The sequence below is a fragment of the Ambystoma mexicanum genome, chromosome 5p, assembly GCF_040938575.1.
Source record: "Ambystoma mexicanum isolate Mex_15411 chromosome 5p, UKY_AmexF1_1, whole genome shotgun sequence".
Classification (NCBI taxonomy): domain Eukaryota; kingdom Metazoa; phylum Chordata; class Amphibia; order Caudata; family Ambystomatidae; genus Ambystoma; species Ambystoma mexicanum.
In genome coordinates, this window is record NC_090930.1 from 758341555 (window position 1) to 758364839 (window position 23285).

A 23285-nucleotide genomic window follows, 5' to 3' on the forward strand; every position below is an offset into this window, starting at 1 on the left:
CGGGTACCTTGCAGGCCAGCCACCTTCCCCTTTGAGAGGGCGGCAGCAACCACCTCGATTGAAGAGGACGATCTGGCCTGTATCACCTGGGCCTCGGCTGGTAGGTCAGATACCTTGTCCTGCTTGGCATTCTCCGGCTTCTCTCGCAGCTTTCCAGCGTTAGCTGAATTTCTCTTCGAAGAACCGGAGCGATGGCAGTAGATTGAGGCTGATGGAGACAATGAAAGCGCCTTGACAGTCGCGGGACCCGCTTGCGCGGCAACCCCGGCGGAAGTGGACTTGCAGTGCTTGGCCTCGTCTTAGGCCCCCACAAATGGAGCACCCTCAAAGAACTTAGGAGCCCGCTCTGGCTGGCTGTATCAGGAGGAGGAATGCCACTGTGAACCACTCGGGATAGAGGCTCTGGCCTTAAACCACATCGCCAGCCAGACGTGCCGATCCTTCTTCATGCGCTTGGAGAAGCCATGGCAGATCTCGCAGTCTTCTTCCTTGTGCGTTGGGTGGAGACAAAACAGGCAATGGGAATGCTTGTCGTCCGTGAAAACATTCTGAAAACCGCAGCTGGTGTAGATCTTCAAGAGGGAAGCCCCGTTGTCCTCCTCCTCCGACATGATCCCGAGCGGTGTAGGACTGATGGTCTTCTGGAAGCTTACAAGAAGAAACGCTCAATGATTTTCACCATTGAGCGCGATGGAAGCTGTTGAAAAATGCATCTCCATTGATCGAATGAACAAACTATGGAGCACATGGGCTCAATTAACAAAAATAGGGTTTTCCTAGCCAAAAAAACACGAAAAACTCAGAAAGCTAATAGCGAAACGCGAGGACTCCCAACACTTGAACGTGCAGTAAAAATCTGAAGATGGCTGCCAGAGGAGGGGCTTAGGGAGAGGGCAGTCAATGGCTGACTGCAGTATGACCCAGAGCAAAGTGATTGGTTTGTAGGAGAAAGACAGTTTATAAACAAAAGTGAAACTGTTCTTTCTTTTACCGAGGATTCCCGGTCTGGCGACGGGGAATATTCATAAGCATGAGAATCCATGCTAGACCCCATGCTGGAGAGCTGCAGACGTTGCACTCTCCGGATGGGGAGCCAATTCCCTTCACCACACAGTTCACTGCCTGTGGTCACACACCACAGCCCAAAACCACATCAACCTCCTACAAGATCTGGCAGTTCTCAAAGCTGTGCAGGCTTTTCAGCAGCATCTGGTAGGTCAGACAGTGCAAGTCTTCACAGGCAGCACCAATGCCATATTTTATATAATCAAACAGGGAGGCACACATTCTCCAAGTCTGTCAAGGTTATCCCAAAATAGGTGGAAGTGGCCACTCATGCGGAACATTTTCCTAGTCTCAACACATGTTCCAGGGGAACTCAACGCTCTAGCAGACACTGCAATCATAAACCTCTGCCAGAGGAACACAAGTGGCAAATCAACAAATATTCTAGACGAAATCTTTTCCCAGTGGAATCACCCTCCCTTAGACTTGTTCACCACAAGCCAAAACGCACAATGCCCAGACTTCGCATTCAGGTTTCCTGAACCTGGATCCAAGGGGAACGCCATGTGGATGAGTTGGTCAGGGAAATGTGCTTATGCTTTTCCAGATACACCACTCCTGAGCAGGATAGTGAACAAGATGCACCAGGAACAAGTTACTCTAATCCTGATCGCTCCAATGTGAGCAAGACAATCTGCTCAAACCAATCAAACTTCCGTGTGTTAGGGAGAATTCTCTGTTTAGGCTGAATTTCCTAACCTAGTGAGTCCCCCAGCAGCTTTGCTGGATTTTTGGGTTTTATTTTTTTTCTCCTGCTAAGAGCGAGACTCTTTCTCCCACTCTTAGGCATTATTTGAGAATGTCCTTTGACTTTGTAATATGTTTTATGGGCTATGGGGTCTTTTAATCCATAGGGCTTCATGTGTTTTTGGTATGTGTGTTACACAGCACCCTCAGTGCAGTAACGCAGGGGTGTCATAGTGACCCCCAAACATAGACTCCATACCCTGGGACTGACTACCGTCTCCCAGGGCATGTAAAGTCACCATTGACTTTACTAGTCTCAAATTGTGAACAGAACCAGTACAAACCATAATATTGTGGAAGTACTGGTAGGAGTAATTTGATTGCCCCTGGGTCTGTTTTCCAAGGGGCACTATCCAGTCCCCCCTTGTCGAGTTTCTGGCTGGTGGCAGTGGATACCACGCAAAATATTCCACCTGAATATTTCCTATGGGATTTTCCCATTCATTTTAAACGCACCACTTTTTGGTGCAATGTTAAAGATACCGCCGGGTTGTTTATTTAATATTTATTCCCCGGTTGGGACTTTTTGCCAGAACTCGGGTTGGCGTTTCAGAGGCGAACACAAACACCATTTTAAAACCAAGTCGAGCCCTTTGTTCCACTTTTGGAGGGCTTCCGCACAGAAGCCTCCAAAAGTGGTGCCACTCTGTCTGGGTCTACAGGATGTGTGGAAGGGGGGAGAATAGGCACCCTGGACTGAGTTGCCTTGGCAACTCAAGTCGCACTCTTGTGTGATTGGCCCAGTGGTGAGCCGCCCGGCTCACCACTTAGCATGTTTGATTGACAGCTAGGCTGATTAATGGGGGTTTTCTGCATAAAAGCAGGGCTTTGGGGACTGGAACTTCAGAAGTCGCCACAGGACCTAAAGAATCCGAAGAGGGGAGAAGCTGAGCCATCTACAACGACGACACCACTGGTGGAGCCCTGCTGTATGAAACTCACCACTTTCCCCGACGACAGGAGAGTCTTCTCCCCTTTGAGCTGGTGGGACCAACCAGTTCGCCTTTTTCGCCTTCCTGGATAGTCTTGTGGTCGAATCGCCTGTGCCAAGCACCCCGGCGGCCGGATAGCCACGCTTCACCACTACCGCGAATAAAAGGGTAGTACCTTTTAACCGAGAATCTCCGTAGCTGGTTTCTTCCCTGGCAGTGCAACGACCTCCAGCTTTCCTCCACGTCAAGATCTTCTCTTCCCCTGGACGAAGCCCCGACTTGCACCCGCTGCCAGGAACAACTGCCCCAGCTGGAGCTTTCTCACCATTTCAGGTACTGTGTCCCGCCTGGTCTCCCTTGCAACAGACTGTCCAAGGTGTCCCGTAAATCCTTGACTCTCTATCCTGGGGTGACCTCGGACCTGTTAACATTACCTTTCTAACTTGATCCAACCTCCTTTGACTTTTCTGCAAAGACTGAGTGCATTTCCACTGTGTGATCTTGGGCACATTCCACCTTGCTCTCTCCAAGAGTGGGCCTGGCCTATGAACTTTTTGTTCTACAGTAGACCCTGCCTTTCTTGACTTGTGTGAGTTCTTAAAAGTGTTGGTACTGTGTAATTTCCCTATTCTGCCTTTTTTCTCCCTTTTTAAATAATTATTGGAGTGCCATCTATGGTTACACGCTCACCTCTGTTTTTCTAAATAAGTGGTGTATTAACCTAGACTTGTCAAATAATTAATTAGGGAGGTGTATATATTTCTAGTGACTGTGTTTGAACTTGCTTGACATATTAGTGCCAGTGTATTATTACAAGTGTGTTTTTAAATAATTATATACTTTTATACCAAAGCTCTGGTCAGCGTTTGCTTGTGCTACTGTATTTTTAGCCCTATTGTGTATACTCTATATACTGCCTAACTCTTCTTGAGAGAAGTCTGACTGCTCAGCCACAGCTACCAGGTAAATCTGGGTGGTACAAACTGCTACCAATTGGGTTTACTGCTAACACCTGTAGTCTTAAACTTTTTGCAGTGGTGTAACGCTCACCTGACTCCCACGGGGGCGCTGGCCTGGTTCGCGCTGCTGTGACCTCATCTAAGGTGATGCGCAGGGTTCGGAAGACGGACTGGACTGGGCCCAAGATCTGGCTTGTCTGACTCGCAGAAGTATCCTTCTGTATGTGTGAATAGGGGGTTAACTGTCTGCGGGGTAATGCAATCGGCCTCCCACTTACCCCTCTCACCCTCCTCAAAACCCTTCTGTGCTTCCCCGTAGCGTCTCACCTTAGGGTCTGGAAGGACGAGCTCTCCATCCTGCTTCTGATGCAGGAGCGCGTTGGTATCCAGTTACGTCACTGGATTTTCGGATGGGTGAGAACCAAACTTGCTTGGCTTCCAGGTAAGTTTTTTCTATAAGTGGTTCCCCTTGTGTCCATGCATTAATGTTTTAATGCTAGTATCTTTTTCCCCATAGGGGCCGGGGTACGGAATGCCGGGGAACAGGCACCGACCCGAGGTGAGCGGTGAAATCCTTGTGGAAATCAGGTAAGTCTTTAATGAGTGTTTTGGTAATGTCTTTTCATTCACTCATTAACGCTGATGTCTTTTTCCCCTAAGGGGCCGGGGTCCGAAAATGCCTGGATGCGGCGCGGACCCGAAATGAAAAGGGAATGACCCAACAGGTAAGTCTTGGCATGGAGTTTTAGCTTCCCTTTTCCCTTCTTTCTCTCACCTTTGTTCTTGTCTTTTTCTCCCTAGGCGCGGGGGCGCGACTGCGAATCTGGATGGTCGCTGCTGAACATGGAGGCGCCCTGTAAAGGTGAGTAGAATGCGGCGCTGCAGCGATCGATGCGATGTGCTTTTAAAAATAAATGTCTTCCTTTTCAGGATTGTCGGCGAAATGTCTCTGGGATGCAGATTTAGCAGGTGAGGCCTTTTCCTTCTTCTGTTCTCTTGTTCCCTTCCTTTGCAGGTGATTCAGGATGCTGGCAGGTGTGGCAGAAGTCAAGATGCAGGAGCAGACACGGTGAGCGTCCAGCTGCTAGATGCAGAACAATGCGAAGCACGTGTGGCTGATCGGGTGTGGTTTAAATAGCCTTGGAAGAAGTTCCTAGAATGTGTCCTTCCTCCAATCAGGTATGTATCCTTCCCCGACCACGCCCGGGTGGTAAATGAGTCCCACAGGTAAAGTAGTTCCTTTCAGGCCTCAAGGAGGCCGGGGTTCTGCAGCATGGTCTGCATCAGGTAAGTGCACCCAAACAGTTTCATAATGAGCCTGGCGCCTATGGCGCCAGGACTGACATTTTCTATGAGCCTGGCGCCATAGGCGCCAGGACGCTGTCCAAATGGCCCCTATAAGGGGTTGCTGGGACCTTCCCCGGGGACTTGATGTCCGCTTTCGGGGACGCAGGGCCTGAGCCGGCTCCCCGGGAGCGGGCATCGTGACAAGTGGTCCCTAAGGGAACTGCACAGGTTTCTGCCTAACACTGTGCACCTCCATCCTGCTGTCAAAACACAAAGGGATGGCATTCCATCCACATCCTCAGTCTATGAACCTGGCAGCCTGACTCCTGAAGTCAGAGTTTGGTCACTTAAACCTTCCGCAAAGGTGTATGGATATCCTAAAGGAGACAGGGAAAACCAACACCAGACACTGTTACTTCAACAAGTGGAAGAGGTTTGTGGTATGCTGCAGATCACAATCCTTAAATCCAAGTGAATGTTCACCATCCAACATTCTACACTACATGCTCCATCTACAAGCCTCTAGCCTATTATTTAATGCCATGAAAGTACACCTAGCGGCCTTGTCCGCATACACCACTTCACAGAACAAGGTGTCTTGGTGGAAAGTTCCTGTTATCAAGGCTTTCATGGAGGGAGTGAAGGGATTATACCCTCCCATTTCTAACCCTCCAGCAGGTTGGGACCTTAATGTTGTGCTCTCAAAGCTCATGGGTCTGCCTTTTGAGCCTATGCACAAGGCCAGCCTAAAACACTTAACCTACAAAATCGCCTTTCTGGTAGCCATCACCTCGATAAGACAAGTCAGTGAGCTACAGGCATTATCTGTTCAAGACCCTTTCTTTGTGATTCACAAGTCTTATAACACATCCTAGTTTTTCACCAATAGTCATCTCCAATTTCCATGTCAATCAAGCCATTGAACTACCTACCTTTTTCCAAAATACATCTAATTTCGCGGAAAGAAGCCTCCATAATTTAGATCTATGGAGGACGGTCTTGTACCACGTAAACAAAACCTCTAAGGAAAACAGATCAGCTCTTTGTTTCCATAGCACCTGGTAGGGAAGGTGATCACATCTCTAAAAATGCCTTCTCCAGATGAATAGTCAAGTGCATACAGCTGTGCTATTCACTATAAAAAAAGATCCTATCTTTCACTCCTAGAGTTCACTCTACCAGTGACACGATTTTCAGAGCAGTTACTTGGAGTTCCATTCATACCTTTACACAGCATTATGCATTGGCAAACACTAAAGCAGATTCACAGGTGGGACAAGCGGTGCTAAAACATCAATTTGCTGCTGTACATTCTCTCAACTCACCTCCTTCTCCACATACTACTTGCTAATCTATGCATAGTATGTGATTTAAGCAAATCCACAAACCTCAGAAGGCATGCATTACTCACTATAATCGTATTTTTGATGCTTGTATATGCTTAGATTCACATGCCCCCCTCCCTTACTCCTCTGTGGAGTCTAAAGTGCATGGATGTTTCTTGCTTTATCGCTATCTTTCTGCTTTATTACATCTGTACTCGCGCTACAATTCATTTAACATGTCGGAATCAAAACAATCTGAGGGACCTCGACGCATGAAGGACCATGGGTACAGTAGACGTCGGACTAGAGATAGTATTTATAACACGCCCAGTCGATGTCCCTTTTCGAGTTACAAAAACAAATCATGTAATACTCCGTGACTACCCTAGATGTCGGCCTATGCATAGCATGTGATCCAAGTAGATCCACAAGCCTCAGAAATATATATAAACACACAAGCATTGAACATTTGTACAGTAAGTATAAAGTACTGCATGAAATACAATAGCACTTACTTTAGAATGTTCAGTACACAAGTATTAATTAATTAATGCTCTAGCCAAGGAAACATTTGGTGAACGTCTCCTACAAACTAACGAAGGTGAAGCAGGATATATGAAGTAGGAGATGATGAAAGGTAATACAAGCCATGCAAAGGGAGAGTCTCAAAGTGCAGTACTTACCAAGGGGTAGAAAAGAGCGGACAGGGCTTGTGTCCCTGCTGCTTTCGCGGCTGGCCTCCCGGCTGCACCCCTGACTCACACTAGGACGAGGAATGCGGCTCCCTCGGGCTAGTATGATTCAGGGTACAGATAAACAGAAGCAAAGATAGGAAGGGGAAAAGACACAAGAAAAGATGAAGATTTATTGGTACATGATCCAATTCAAATGTATACACTACAACTGAGACAACAAGTTACTTACACTTACACAAAGCCCTATCCTTATTGCATTTTTAAAACTCAAGAACCTTGAATAGCCTGAAGGAATCTTAAACCTGTTACCTATCATTCCTTTCAGAACACGGTCAGTGCAAACTATAAATTAGGTTGAGATTTATTTTCCAGAAAAGAGGACAGAAATAGTTGCAATGATATACTGTGACAATGACAAACCAATGGAAGGATTAAAAGCCAAACTGCATCCTCTTGACATACTTCTGTCATCTCAAGATAAAGTCAAGCACAGTCAAAAGCAGGCTGGGGAAACGTAGGCCTGCCAAGCAAAGAGTAAAGCAACCAAGAGATCTAGATGGGAGCAGTTATACACCCCAAAATACAGAAGACCCAGACACACAGCAGCTCCTCAGGTATTGTTTCTCTATAAATTTCAGTTTACATTTCCCTTGTTGAAAGTAATAAAGCATTGATGCATTATAGCCCAACGTATGACAAACAGCTGTAGGGCTCTCTGCACAAATACGGACGCAGAGATGGGCTGTTAGGTCCACCTAGTCTGGCAACTCTGCTTCCTTTCTAAAATATAGTACATCTCCAGTAAACTGCAGAAAAATTCAAAATTAACTCAACCAAAACAACTTTTGGACCAGCATGCTATGTATGTACATCAAAGATAAACCACTATTCTTTGAAACACCACCGAAAACCAGAATAAAGATTAAGAATGCACATTCAAGACTGCTCTATAACCAAAACCAGTGAGAAAGAGCATAGTTAACACAAACATTGCAACCTGCCATTAATGAACATAACCCACTAACAAACTCATGTTTCATCTACCCTCACTCACTGCATGCCCACAAACAGAAATGGCTAAACATATCCATCTCTCCACACCAAAACAGTGAATTCTTTCTACTTCTCATAAATTCCATCCCCAACCAGGGCCAAAACACCTTGTTAAGCTAGACGCTTGAGCTACCACATCGGGAACCAAAACTTTGCTGGTGTACACAAAGACGCCAGTTGCTCGTGTTCTACACACACCAAAAGTTAAGCACAAAACATGGTCTTTTCGCTCTCCTTCTCCAACAACCCGACCCCCATGTTCACTTCCAGATCCATGGACGCCTGGAGAAGAAGCAAAAGGCAGTGGAGTGCAGTGCAAACCCCAATAACAAAGTAACAACCATTAATAATTTTTGAGTTCACAATACTATTATTACTCAGATGCCATCCAAATCCTTTTTGACAGGTCACTGATGTCAACGTTTAACAATTTCTTAACGCCAACTCTGTACTCAACACCATTTATCCAAACCTCTTTATGTTGATTTGTATGGCACACCGCTACCACCCAAGGGCAGTATCAAGGTGCTCCATGAGAAAGAAAACTTGATTTACTGGGTTTGAATAACATCGGGAAAAAGCTCTGAATCCAGTTACTGCCAACCCATGCACACAACTTTACATTAGTATTAATCAGAAAAATATGTCTAAACAAGGAACACATTGTAGAGCCCTCTCCAGGTTTGTAGGAGAGGGGTTTAGGGGAGAGATTGGGGCCTATTTTATAGTGTTTGAAATACGCCTGATGGGGAAGAAAATTGGCATTCCGTTTTTTGGGACAGACTCTGGGTAAGCAGAAAATGTCTGAGAACCCACTGACTTCCTGCCTTTTGACGACTTTCAAATTGTGATAGCCTCCTTAGAAAACTGATATTCTAGGTCCTCCTTTTCATTCTCTGTTTGGAGGGTCAGAAACAGTAGACAGACCAGAGCCTGCCATTCTTAAAATCTTTTGTCGAAATGAGAAAAATGCCTAATTTTTCATAAGCTATGGGTTTTCCTACCTAACACAACTAACTAGTGTGCTTGTCGTCAGTAGTGAAGTCCAAAGTAAAAATCTGTCCTCCGTCTAAAACTAAGCTGCTCTGATCCTACCACTTATACTAAACAACTAAAGTCCAGGAGAATGACTGGCTTCTCCTGGGGTGTTTTCTTAGCCCCATTGTCTTAGCAGAGCATCTTCAGATAGTTCTTGGCTATCTGTTGCATTAATTTGTTCAATTCCCTTCGGGGACTTTTCCTACCAGCTGGTTTCCCCATCTCATGAGTTGGCCAAACCCCCCCTCCCCCCCACTCCCCTGGCTGCCATTCCTTGTGACAAATCAAACAGTTTTTCTTATCCTAATGTCCAACATATCTCTTGAGAATTGTAACCAATCTACTTATTGTCACAGTTCTTATTACTTTGTTTTCTACTGGGAAGATTATGAAGGTCACAATAAAGATTCTCACTATCTTGGTCACTTGCTTTCTTACAGGGACGAGTATGATGAGCCCAGTGATTGCGATTACTCATCTTGCACACTTTCACTAGTACAAGTATCCCAGCTATCATCACTCTACTTACAACTGAGTTTCACTGTGATGAGTATGAGCACTGTGATACTGTAATAGTTCTTATTGGGGTCTTTCCAGGGTCTCCCGCTCTCCCCTTTAAATGTGTGAACCGGGGGTCACATCTTTGAGCCTGCTCCTCTTCTCTGTGTCAAGATGACATCTTCTACAATGCTTCCTTCTTCATCTGGCACACTCTGATGCCTCTACATACGTGGTCTCTGCCTCCCTGAGGTAATACTCCTCGTCTTCAGAAAAGCAATGACTTCCTCGTAGTTCCCACAGAGAACCTTCTTTCGCTGCATCAGCTTCACTGCCTGGGCAGTATGCAGCAAGTTTCTCTCTCTCCACGTTCTGTCCGGACGTCTCTCCTCCGTGAACTGGACTGGTCTAGTTGGCTCTCCAGAGCCTGCCTGCATCGTGGTGCTCTTTGGGCACCGATAAGTTTACGCTTCCTTTCCTCGTCGGAAGCCATATCACTGTCTCTCCCTTTGAACTTCCCAGGCTTCTCGGAATTTTGCTTGCTCTCCATCCCACTCTTATTACACTGCTCTAGGACTTCCCCAGAGTCTCATGTAAATCCTCCTCCTCTGTCCTAGCCACATTCATTATGACTCCATTGGGTTTCTTCTATCCGGAAGGTACTTGGCTTCAGACAGATGTACAAGGATTCTTGTCTTCTTCCAACAAGATTGAGATTGGTGGATTGCTGATTGAGAGGGAAGGGATTTCATCATCAGAACGAGAGTCTTGTCCACATGGTGGGGGAGGGGGGCTTGTGGGAGTCTCTCCTGGATAGGTAGCCCTAGGGAGGGTATCGCGTAGCATGCTTACCTCCCTAGCTTCACAAGGAAAGTACCCCCCGCACCCTCTTGCAGAAAAGTAACTGAATCACATGATTCGTCACATATGACAGTACAGTTGTACCTGCTTTTGGTAGTTTGACTGCCACTGAATCACAGGCTTCAGATCTGTGTAGAAAATGTAAGAACTTGTTAAAATCTTTCCAATTCTTCCTATCAGAGCCAACTTTGTCCTTTCAGAGCCCAACTTCCATCCCATCTTGGAGATTTTATTGTGTGGGAAAAAGATGTGTTATGGCTGGTTTTCATTTGTTTAGCCACTGGTGACTGTACCCTATTTCCATACTCCAAGAAGCACGGTTTCACCTCAAAGTTAGTGCTTTCAGCCGTATTGGTCTTAAGAGTGTTAAGTAGTGTCCCAACAGTCCTCAGCTTTCTATATGAGGTGGACAAAGCTCCTTATGCTGCGATTCTCGGGTTGCTTACTGGGATGAAAGTTCATCTTCATTAGCTTTAACCCTCTCTTCTTTGATCTGGAGGGGCTATTAACTTCCCTCCGACAACCATCTTTATTGCATCCCAGATTGTAATAGTGAGGTTTCCTGATAGTTTTTACTATCAAATAATCTTGTTATGTCCCACCCTTCCAGTCTATTACAGTGAGTAACGAATACGTTTCTTACCTGTACTCCAGCATTGCTATCTGTCATGGATTCACATGCTCTTGAATATTCCCAGTCGTCGGGCTGGGAATCCTTGGTAATATTTAAGCAGTTTACCTTTAAATGTCTAAACTGCTTGTCCCTTTAGTGCTATACTAGAGTCCTTTTGGGTTATACTGCCCACAGCCAATTAGGCAGGTCACCTTAGCTCCACCCCTGGTAGCCATCTTCAGATTTGGCACTGCACGTAATGTGGCATTAAGAACCAGGAAGAGCCAGACAGGGGTAGGAGTGAGGGTTGCATGTAAATCCATTAAAGATACAAATGCTGAAGAACAGGAGTTACAGGTAAGTATCTTATTCCTTCTACAGCATTGGCTCTTTCATGGATTCACATGCTCTTGAATAAGATTATACAGCAGTAAATATACACAACCAAAACGGGTGGAGGCACAACTCAACAGAGGCAACCAACTCACCTCTGGAACACACCTCTTTTGAACAGGTTGTGGAACATTGCTGGCCAACTCAGGGCTCCTCCCTGAAATCCCTATTGATGCAGTAGAATCTTGTGAAGGTATGGACAAACCTCCACGTGGCTTCCTGCAGATGTCGAGAAAAAGAACACCAGACCGGAATGCTGGAGTAGAAGTCACAAAGATCGACAATTTTGCTCTGAGTCTTCATGGAAGGGAACTATTAGCCAAACTATGGCAGTAGGAAATGCATGCAGACAGCCATCTAGCAATAGAAGACTTAATGGGCATTGCCCTTGAAAGCACGTCTGAATGCAACACATAATTGTGATGACTTCCAGAACTCTTTGTGCAAGCCACATATAATTTGAGGGCTAGGGTGACAGCCAGGAAATTTAAGAATTACTGCGCCGGAAATGAAGGAGAGCCAAAGAACACTGGCAGGATCAAGGGTTCATTAGGTGGAATGCAGAAGAAACCTTCGGCATGAAGGAAGGGTTTGTACGAAGGACCACCTTAAACTTATATAAAGTCAAGTAGGGAGGCTTGCAGCAGAGGGCCTGCAGTTCTTACACCTGTCTGGCTGACGTAATGGCAACGAGGAATGCCGTCTTCCAGGTGAGAAACTTCAAGGAGGCTCTGTGTAGAGGCTGGGAAGGACGGCCCATTAGCTTCGAGAGGATCACGTTGAGCTCCCAAGCTAGAACAGGTCGTCTGACAGCGGGAAAGGAGCAAAACAGTCCCTTTCAGGAATTCTTTCAACAACATCTGTGGCAAAAGGGAAGGCCTACCTGAGGAATGTGTGTAGCACTAAATGGCTACTAAATGAAACCAGATATAAGAGTGTGCTAAACATTGTGTGCAGCCTGAATGTTCAACAGTTCCAGGTGTTGAGTTGCACACCATATCGTAAAGCGTTTCCACTTGCTTCTGTAGCAGGAGAATGTAGATAGGGCTCTTGCCCTGACCAAGGTGTTTCTGCAGTGTGTAGGTAGCAGTGTTTTCGAATTCTAGGGCTGCAAGAGCCATGCTGTCAAGTTATGGGACTGCAGGTTGTGATGCAGGACGGACCCGCTGTCTCTGACGAGAAGGTCGGAGAGCAGAGGCTACCTGATGCAGGGAGCAACCAATCGGTGAAGCAGGCCCGAGTAACAAATTTATTGCGGAAAGGCCGGGGCCACCTGGATCATCATGCAGCTGTTCAGTTTCAGGCTACTGAGAACTCAAGTTAGCAGAGGGATCAGAGGAAATGTCTAAAGGAACAGTTCTTGCCATGGGAACGAGAACACGCCCCCGAGGCTCTCGCCTTGGGAAAACCGTCTACCAAACCTGGTGCATTTCTTGTTGATTGCAGTAGCGAACAGGTCGATCTCCGGATTACCCTACCCAGAGAAGAAACAGAGAACTTGGCCATGGTGAAGCACACATTCATGGTAGGACCGGAGTTCCATGCAGAGCGAGTCCACTATGGTATTATGGATCCTTGGCAGATGGAATGGAAGAAGGAACATGCTGTGCGCCAGTGCCCATGTCCACAGCGCCTGCGCCTCTGCAGACAAGATCGGAGGGTGTGTCTCATCTTGCTTGCGACCATAGAACATGGTGGTGGTTTTAGCTGTGAAAACGCGAACCGCCCAGTTCTACAATTATGGTTTGAAGGATTTCAGGGCGAAGAACATAATTGATGTGCAGGGCGTTTTCTTCAGGCAACCACAGGGCTCTGCCATGAATTCCCCCGTGTGAGTTCGCCATCCTTCCTGGGAGGTATCCATGGTCACTGTGACTTGATGTGCTGGAAAGAGAAAGGGGGCCCCTGAGGTTGAGATGACTCCACCACCATAGGAGGGTGTTTTGAAAGGAGGGTGTGAGGTGAAGCTTGTCCTCCCAAGACCTCGATATCAGTTGCCAACTGGCATTAAGGAAAACCTGAAGTGGTGTTGTTAGGCAGAATGCTGGGCAGTGCCCTTAGGGACCACTACACAAGATTAAGACTACAGGTGGTAGTACAATTTCACCTTTGGTACAAGCCTGTACTACACAGTTAGAGTGGTAGCAGTAGCGGAGCAGCCAGACTTATCTCAAGAGCAAATGAGCAGTAGTAGAGATTACACAAAAGACTACAAACACTGACTCAAGGTTTCTGGTTAAAAAGTAAAAGTACATTTATTTTTAGACCATCTGTTCACAAAACACTTCAATTCCATTAAATTAAAACCACACTTCAAAATACACTACACACGACCAATTCCCCTTGTGCAGAACAATTCAAGGTAAGTACCTTTGGATTTGACAGACCGGTGTTGTTAAACAAAGGCGTTACCGGGGGTTAGCACGCAATCAATTTTTGACAGTAATGACAGTTCGGTCTTACCAAAGAGAAGCGTACCCGTGAACAGAAATATTGCCGTAGTCAAACACACTTAGCACATGAATTAACACAAGAGAGTTGTGGATAAAAATCATAGGCAATACTTTTGTCAAGGCAGATAGAATCAAGAGACACTTTCTAAAACGTCGATAAAAGTCAATAGGCCTGCGCCAGTGTCAATGGGCAGGGGTCCTGTTGTCGAGGATTACAAGGTTAGAACAGGTAACGATTCGAGATTGCCAGGAGTACTTAGATATTGTCAAAATGGAATCAATAGTAAAAAGAGGGAAGGAAGATAAGGACAAGCCTTTGGTGAGGAGAAAAGGGTTCACCCTAGTTCCTCGAAGTCGGACACAGTACCTTATTCGTATGAAGAAGAGCTGGTGCTACAACAGTTGTTCCTGGTAGTTCCTGCAGACTCACGGTTCCTGAAGCTTCAGTCGTGGGGATAAGAAGATGCACATCTGCAGCGATCTGCACTACCCAGGGATGAAGTCAGCAGCGGCCAAAGCAACAGTGAATAAAAGGTGCGCACCTTTAAAACAGGAGAGACTCTTCAGATGGCTATCCAGACCACTTCAGCTTTATGCAGCAATTTCAACCAAGAAGAGGATCCTCTGCCTGTGGAAGGTGAGCTAGTTGATCCCACAAGGCTCAAGGGAAGACGACTCCGGACTGGATCTTCTCTTGTCGTTGAAGGGTAGATAGCTCAGGATTGCAGAAGGGCTTCACCGGGACTCGGGAGCTGCAGCAGCTGTCTTATTCTCCGCTTTTCTTCGGTTCTTTGCAGTTCCAGTGGCGACTCCGACTTCCAGCTTGAACCAGAGTTCCCAGTCGTAGTGGGAGAGAATTGTCAACCAGTTAGCCGCCTTGACAGTCGTCACAGCCATAGAGATGACTCTTTTGCCAAAGGCATCCAGTTGCTTGTCTCCTTGTCTGGAGGTACCATGCAATGCGATGAAGGATAGGTAGATCGCTAATGGGCACTGCAGAGACAAGTGAGTCCAGGCAAGGCTGTGTGCGAACGCATTTGGGTGCTGAATGCGAAACCTTGTACTTCTTATCAAAGCGTTCTTTTTTGGGTGGCGCTGAGAACGGTTTCCTCATCATTAGGAGTGACTGTCGGACTGACACAAAGTAGGAAGACTGGAGGGTCCTGCACTACACAGGGAAGAAACCAGCAGCAGAGCAGAGCAACAAATAAAAGGTGCGCTTCTTAAAACCCAAGCAGGGTCCGACCTTCCTGGCTATCCGGCCCACTGTAGCTCTGTACACCCAGTCGGACCCAAAATAAAATGTATTTGGTCAAGTGGGTTTATGTTCGAGGCTAATATAATAGCCTAAAACAACACCACGTTTATATAAGATAATCGCGGTAGAAAAGTTAGGGTAGTTACCACAGCCACCATCCAAGTCTTCATGTAAAGAGAGCGAAACAATGCTCCAAGAGGCACAGACAAAAAGGGATAAGAGTTAACCCTTTCCAATACTCCATGTAAGATGTGGTGTACTGGGTCTGTGGTTTAAAGTGACTAAAATAAAGTTAATGGCACCTTTACCCTTTTCTGGGGGACAGTAGTCAGCCCCAAAAAATGGAGTCGGTGGGAAGTCTCAAAGACAACCCTGTGTCACTGCACTGAAGGTGCTGTGTAGCGCACATGAAAATACGAGGCCATGGAGTATGTTAGGCTCCAGTGCTCAAGATCACACAAAAAGTGAAAACACACTCAGCAAAACACATGTAATAGTGGGAAAAAAGGCTCACACTCTCACCAGGTGGAAAAAATAAATCCTAGAAATCCAGCAAAGCTGCTGAGGGACTCATTAGGTAAGGGACATTAGCCATTTATGAGAATTCTCCCCAACAGTTCCTAGCAGATTTTAAAGAGTTCAGCCATGTTGTTGGATGCTCCAGAGATGCATGCCTGGATATGGGCCCTCTTCTTGGAGAGAATGGAGACACAATATTGTATTTGAAGAAGGCGGCAGGCCAGTTTGTCAGAAGTTGAGCCTGAAGTCTGCCACTTCCGTTCTGCAGTTGTGCATTTGCGATTCACGGCTGCTAGATCAGAGTCGTACCAGGTGTTACTTTCGGTGGCATGTTTCAGGCGAATCATGACTGGGGCAAGAATGTCGAGAGTGTTAGAGATGGCAAGGTTGAGATTGCCGAGTGCAGATTGAGAGGTAGAATCTGACGTGGGGGGGGGGCGGGTGAATGTGGATAAGAGGTGCCTACTGACACTTGTTTCATAGGGCAGGTGTCCGTGAAGGAGGTTGGCAGAGCAGGGGGAGCTGTGGTCAGAGGGCCGAGAGGACCCAGGTGGGCTGAGAGGAGGGAGTTGTCTGACCAGGAGAGTGAAGTAGTGAGTGCGGGGTGTGGGGAGGGGAACGAGGGGGGGTAAAAGATAGGTGTGGATAAAGGCATCAAGAGTATGACCAGCCGAGTGTGTAGGAACAGAGGGGAGAATGGAGAGGGAGAGCGAGTTGCAGAGGTCACAGAAGAGTGTGGTCGCTGTGATTGAGGAGTCACAGTGAATGTTGAAGTCACCCAGGAGAAGGAGTTTGAAGTCAGGAGGGAGCAGCGATCGCTCTGGTGGAATGAGCTCTCGGACAGCCTGGAAGCTGTCGGTTTGTCAAACGATGAAAGTGTGCGATACAGCCGGAGAGCCACCTGGAGATGGAAGCCTTGGACAATGCCTGTCCATAGTTCACTAACAGTTGAGACTTCTTCTGAAAACTATTAGTGCGAGCCACGTAGAACTTCAGAGCACGAGCAACTTCCAGCGAGTGCAAGGCCCTTTCAGCTGGTGACGAAGGCTTCGGAAAAAACACAGGCAACACCAAAGAGTCGTTGATGTGGAATTCCGACGAAACCTTTGACTTGAAGGAGGGGTGCATCCATAGCACCACAGTCGATTCGTGGAAAGTCAAATATGGATGTATGCAGGATAGGGCCTGGGTCTCACCCACCCTCCTGGCAGAGGTGATGGCCACAAGCAAAGCCGTCTTCCACGACAGGAAATTGAGAGGGGACTGATGCATAGGCTCCAACGCTGGGGCAGGAGCCTTCGCCGGCAGGAAAGATCAAAACAGTCCTTTGATTAACTTCTTGACGAGACGGTGGGACCAAAGAGAAGATCTTCCTGGAGACCTGGTGTAGCGGGAGATAGCCGCCAGATGCACCTTGACAGAGTCGTTCCCCTGCCCTGCCTTGGCCAAGGACAACAAGTACGGAAGAATCTGTGGGGCCATGACCCTCAGAGGGGGTGATCTTCTGTGACCGGCACCACGTAGCGAAACACTTCCACTTGTGACCGTAGCACTTTAGAGTTGATGACGATCTGGCCTTGGCAACGACCTCCCTGCAGTGCGCCGGCAACTCATATCCTACAAACTCTAGGGCTGCAGGAGTCAAGCCCTCGGGTTCAGCGGCACTGGGTCGTGATGCACGATTGTGCCTCCTTCTCTGGTGAGCAGATCCGTAACCACTGGCACCTTGAACTGAGGCAATGCTGAACAGGCTGAGAAAATCCGGGTACCAAATCTGCCTCGGCCAGGACAAGTATCATCCTGCATCGGCACTGTTCGAGCTGACTGATGACTCGCAGCAGGAGAGGCAATGGAGAGAATGCGTAAAGCTACAGGCCTTCGCATGGGAAGGAGAGCGTGTCCCCGATACTCTTCGGCTGGTGGAACCTGCTGGCACATTTCTGGCTTTTGGAGTTTGCTGCCGTCGCAAACAGATCTATTTGTGATATACGGACAACACAGGACGCCCATCGCGGGCATAACAAGGCCCAACTGGAGCCACTGTAACCACAGCGCAAGCAACCCGCTTCATCAACCAGGACCTCACAGGGGGCTACTCACCAGTACCAATAGCCTTGATAAAGACCTCTGGGTCGAAACACGTGTCAGCTGACAAACAAGGGGACTTGAGACCCACTGATGTACCATATGTATACCACAATTTGAATGGAAACCAACCACTGGCACAAATAAAAGCAAAATTATATCGCAGTCAACAGTGTGCGAGAACATTTCTTTGAAACCAAAACAGCAAGATAGCCAGGAACAACCCCCCCCCACCTTTTCTCTACTTAACACATGAGGCGTTTGGCTAAACCTCAAACCTGTGATCTTGCAACCTGCTTTCCTCCCCTGATGCACAAAGAACAGGGCCCAGCAAGGTCATTTCCAAATCTAGAGCCAACTACATTTCTACATCAGATCTATTTGTGGCTGTTAGGCAGAATCCTGTGCAGTTCCCTTAGGGAGCACTACAGAAGATTAGGACTACAGGTGAGAGCAATAAATCCCCTTTGGAATCGGTCTGTACCACAATGATTTAGTTGGTAGCTGTGGCTGAGCAGTCAGACTTCCCTCAAGAAGAGTTAGGCATTATACAGAGTATTCACAATAGGTCAAGAGAAGACAGTAGAACAAGTAAACACTGACCAGGGCTTGGTGTAAAAGAGATAATTATTTATTTAAAACCACATCTAGAAAAACACACAGGCACTAATGGTAAGCAATTCAAAAACACGGTCACTAAAATATATACACTCCCTTAAAAGAATATTAGACAAGTCTTAAGTAAAGCCCCACTTATTTTCAGACAGCGGTGAGAGCTTAACGTAGATGGCACTCTAATAATTTGTTTTGAAAAGGGAGAGAAGAGCAGAGAACAAGTTGAAACAGATCCCAACACTTTTATCAGAACATAACAAGAGAGGAAGGCAAAGTAAAACCGTGAAGTTAGAGTTCAAGGAGCCGGATCCACTTTCAGAGGATCCAAACGAAATGTGTCCAAGGTCACATGGTTGCAGTGCACAAAAGTCTTGTAAAGGTTCAAAAAGGAGTTGGACCAAAGAAAGGGACCAGTTAGAGGGTCAAGGCGGCCAGCCCAGTCCAAAAGGTTAAGGGGTTATTATTACCTTGTAGCAATCTTTAGAAAGAGAGGCCTGGCGGACACGGTACCTTAAAGTGGTGAGAACGCTCCAGCGGGGGCAGTTGTTCCTGGCAGCGGATGCAAATTGGTGCTTCGTCCGGGGGAAGAGAGGATCTCGTCGTGGAGGAAGACAGGAGTCTGTTGCACTGCCAGGGAAGAAACCAGCCGCGGAGTTTCTCGGGTACAAGGAGCGGTCTAGTGATTCGCGGTTCAGTGACGAATGGCTACCCGGCTGCCGGGGTGCTTGGCACGGGCAGTTCGACCACAAACTAAACCGGGCTGGGGTGCGAAGAAAGAAAGGAAAACTGGTTGTGCCCACCAGTCAGGGGAAGAAGCCTCTCCAGCCGGGAGATCTTCTCTGTCGTCGGGAAGTGGTGAGTCGGTTCTGCAGGGCTCCACCGGTGGTGTCGTCGTGGTAGGTCGGCTCAGCTTCTCCCTCGTCGGATTCTCAGGTCCTGTGGCGACTTCTGAAGTTCCAGTCCCCAAAGCGCTGCTTTTATGCAGAAAACCCCCATTCACTCAGCCTAGCTGTCACTTAAACAGGCTAAGTGGTGAGCCAGATCACACAAGAGCGCGACTTGAGTTACCAAGGTAACTCAGTCCAGGGTGCCTAAACCCCCTCCCAGACCCCCTGTGGTACCCAGACAGAGTGCACCACTTTTGGAGGCTTCTGTGGAGAAGCCTGCCAAAAAGTGGAACAAAGGGCTCGACTTGGGTTGGAGTCACAGAAGAGAACACAAACGCCATTTTAGAATTGAGTCTTGGCAAAAAATACCAACCAGAGAATTAATATTAATTAAATAAACTGGCGGTATGTTCGAGGCTATGAGAATTAAATAATTAAAGTTGGTAGCCTCGAACAATGGGAAAATCCCATAGGAAAATATTTGCGGTCGAATATAAAAAGTAGTTTCCACTGCCACCAGCCAAAACTCGATCGGGGGACGGAGACGTGCCCCCTCGACTAACAGACCCCAGGGCAATCGAATTGCCCCGACCAGTACGTCCACAATATGATGGTTTGCACTGGTTTCTGTTAATAATTTGGGACTAGTAAAGCCAATGGTGACTTTACATGCCCTGGGAGACAGTAGTCAGTCCCAGGGTATGGAGTCTATGATGGGGTGTCACTATGACACCCCTGTGTTACTGCACGGAGGGTGTTGTGTGCACATAGGAAAAACACATGAGACCCTATGGAGTAAAGGACCCCATAGCCCATAAAACACATTACCAATCAAAGGAATACCATACATCATGTCCAAGAGTGGGAGAAAGAGAGTCTCACTCTTGACAGGAGGAAAAAAACAAACTCCAGAAATCCAGCAAAGCTGCTGGGGGACTCACTAGGTTAGGAAATTCAGCCTAAAGAGAGAATTCTCCCTAACACCCGCTAAGGAAAGCCATTGAGGGCAGGGATGAAGAACTTGTCTCTCCTGCTGAGACCATTTTGGCTCTGAGCTCAGTTTAAGTAGGACCAACACTGAGATCATGCTAGGCCAGTGAGAAGCAATCCATAGGTAACAGGAAAGGGTCTGCTTCAGTGGTGGAAATGTTGTGATGGTGGGTAAGAGGGCAAACAGTCTGCTATACAAGGGTTTCAGAAAAACATTGCCCAGCTCTTCCATGAAGCATAAAGAAGACTTTTTGTCTTGTGATGAAAATAAGGCCACTTCGGGATGGGAGGCAATGATAAGATCTGGTTCACCACCTCCTGGTGCAGCTCCCGTCATGGTAGAGGTGCTGTGTCCATGCCAACTCCAGGGATAGGCAGGCTTGCCATAGCTACTATACAGTCATCGGTCTGTCTTTGAGCATGCTAGACAGTAAGTCATTACAACTCCACATGCATTTACCTGATGCAACATAAATGCAAGCATATTACTACAAAGTACAGTATGAACAATATGAATAATAAATATTCCAGAAAGGTAAGAGGGCGAAACCTAATCTCACTTAAATTTATCAAAAAGAATCAGTTAAATTAAGATGGTGAGCAATACATATCAGAACTTCCAACAAGACAAAATATATTGACATTGTGACATTGCATATTTACATGGAGGAATAGGGCTGCTTTAAACAGGTGGGCATAACAAATATTTCATTTATGATAATGGGCACTACAACTGGGAAAGAACTGAATCAAAGAGACATGGTGCAATACATTCAGTTCAGAATATGATGAAACCCACACAAAAAAAATTAATTCACCCAAAAAACGATAGATGAGGCGATATTGCACACAATTATGCAGATACCCGGATAAAGGTCGCCGGCTACTGAGGAAAGTTCACCGGTGGGTTTCCCGCCACCAGAAGCGGACAGACACGTCCCGAGGACACTGACGGAGAGAAGACCCTACGTCCAACCCGTGGTCCGAGGTACGTGCTGCAGCACCTATCGGAACAAAGGACAGCCGGACACGTCTCTCGACAACCCATGCCCGCTGCCGGGCCTGCATCCATCACAGAGTCTTATTTGCAGCACCAAACACTTTGCATCGAGGTCTACCCATCGCTTCACCTTCCCAGGACTTCCACCATCAAGGAAACTATCATCGAAGAGCACGGCTAAGGTCGAAGCTGCAGTATCAACACCAGTGTTACACTTTTCCTTGAGGTTCTCAATGCCCAGGGGCTCCTGCTTGAAATGGGGTACCCCCTCGAAGGATCCCGTTGACATATTGTAGAAGAAACTCCTCCACTTCAGGTACATTGGGGTGGTTGAAGCTTTAAACCAAGAAGCATGGCTTATTGAGCATTTATGGACTGGGCCTGTTAATTCTTTTATTACAGGTTGCCCAGGTAGGGGATCTTCATTCAGAATTGTAGCTCTATATCCAAAGAAAGCATTCTGCCATTGCTTAACCTGCCTTCATTCCTTATTATCTATGCTGATACACCATACTAATGATTTGTATGCTCTATAACTGCCAGCAGATGATGCATTTGAAAGAAATCTAAAGTCTAAGTGTGGTAACACATAGAATTGTACATATTTGACATTATAGAATTACCAGAGTACAATGTGTTAATGAATTGAGTATATGTATCTCTGAACCTTATTTTTATATAAAGAACTGTGTTAGCACATAACAGTGTGTGGACATTCCTTTGTGGGGGCTTGGGGACTCACTGTCCTTAAGAAACGGCCTGCATCCCCTCCAGAGAGCTTAAGCCTTGGCTGCTCGTCTGTAGCTACCATAAAGAGAACCTTGGCTGGGGTGGTCTGTGTCACTACCCTACCATATAGGGGGCAGAATACAGATACTCCCCTCCAGTCTTGGCAGCAGGAAACGATTAAAAATGTAGCATTGGATAGCGCAAAACAGGCGCATTGGCACAGAAGGAGTCAGATCTATGGAGTGGGGGATAAGGCAGGAAAGAAGTTGGCTTGGCTGGAAATAAGGGAACAGGATAGCAACTACGTGTGTATACTACAGACTGACACAGCTGGAGGAGCGCTCACCAAGGCGGCGGAGATCACACAGGCATTTGCAACATACTATGAGGCCTTATACAGTGCTCCGGGGAGGTCCACCCCGGGTTGACAGACCAAGGGTATTAATCCAGCAGTCTTGCCACAGTTGACGGCACAACAGAGCGTGGACTTGGAGGCTGACACTGAGGAGATCGCAGTGGCTATATCCCAGCTCAAGTCCAGGAAGCCACGGGACCGAAAGGCTTCCCAGTAGAGGTTTGGAAGCGATATGGGGAAGTGGTGGTGGGACCACTGCGTCGATTGTTGCAGAAAAGCAAGCGGGAGGGTATACTGCCTGAGGATTTAAGCATGTATAGTAGAGCTTCCTAAATGAGGAAATCCAGCAGAAGACTGTGCCTCCTACAGTCCGCTCTCGCTCATAAACGGGGACGCAAATGTTTTAGTGAGGATCCTAGCAAATCGCCTACTGGGGGTTATCGGACACCTGGTACACCCGGACCAGTGTGGGTGTCTACCATCTAAATCGACCTGCATGAAAATTCGCAGGGTGCATATGCCTGTGGACCAAGACTCCACTATCGAGGGCCCCCTAGACTTATTTTCAGTCGACTTGGATAAGGCATTCGGCTCAGTGTATTTGGACTCGCTGTGGGACACAATGCAGTGTATGGGGTTCAAGGACAATTGCATAGGTTGCGTACGCTTGTTATATAATTTGCTGATGATGGAAGAGTTAATGGGATCTCCTTCCGGTAAACAGGCGTGCATAGATTTCATAACTCTACAACCGTCACTGTGGGATGGGGGGATAGGTATATGATATTTTATTTATATTGCGCCCATACACAAGTGTTTCAGGGCGCGACGAGGCAAGGGAGAGGTACAAGGGAGGACAAAAACAATGATCTTACTAGGCCCAGTGACATTGAGAACACGCAAGTGCAGGGGAGAGGGAATGGGGAAA

General features: G+C 47.0%; 1 protein-coding gene across 36 annotated transcripts in view; it reads right to left on the minus strand.

Moving 5' to 3' along the window:
• Positions 1–23285, minus strand: part of CLASP2 (cytoplasmic linker associated protein 2) — a 2478243-nt gene that overhangs the window by 1020243 nt on the left and 1434715 nt on the right. For 33 of the 36 annotated variants that reach the window (XM_069613152.1, XM_069613157.1, XM_069613154.1 and 30 more), the window contains one exon: positions 6999–7106. The exons of the other annotated variants lie outside the window; for them this stretch is intronic. In XM_069613152.1, the coding sequence (XP_069469253.1) occupies positions 6999–7106 (108 nt within the window). The remainder of the gene's footprint in view (positions 1–6998; positions 7107–23285) is intronic. 36 annotated transcript variants of the gene reach the window in all.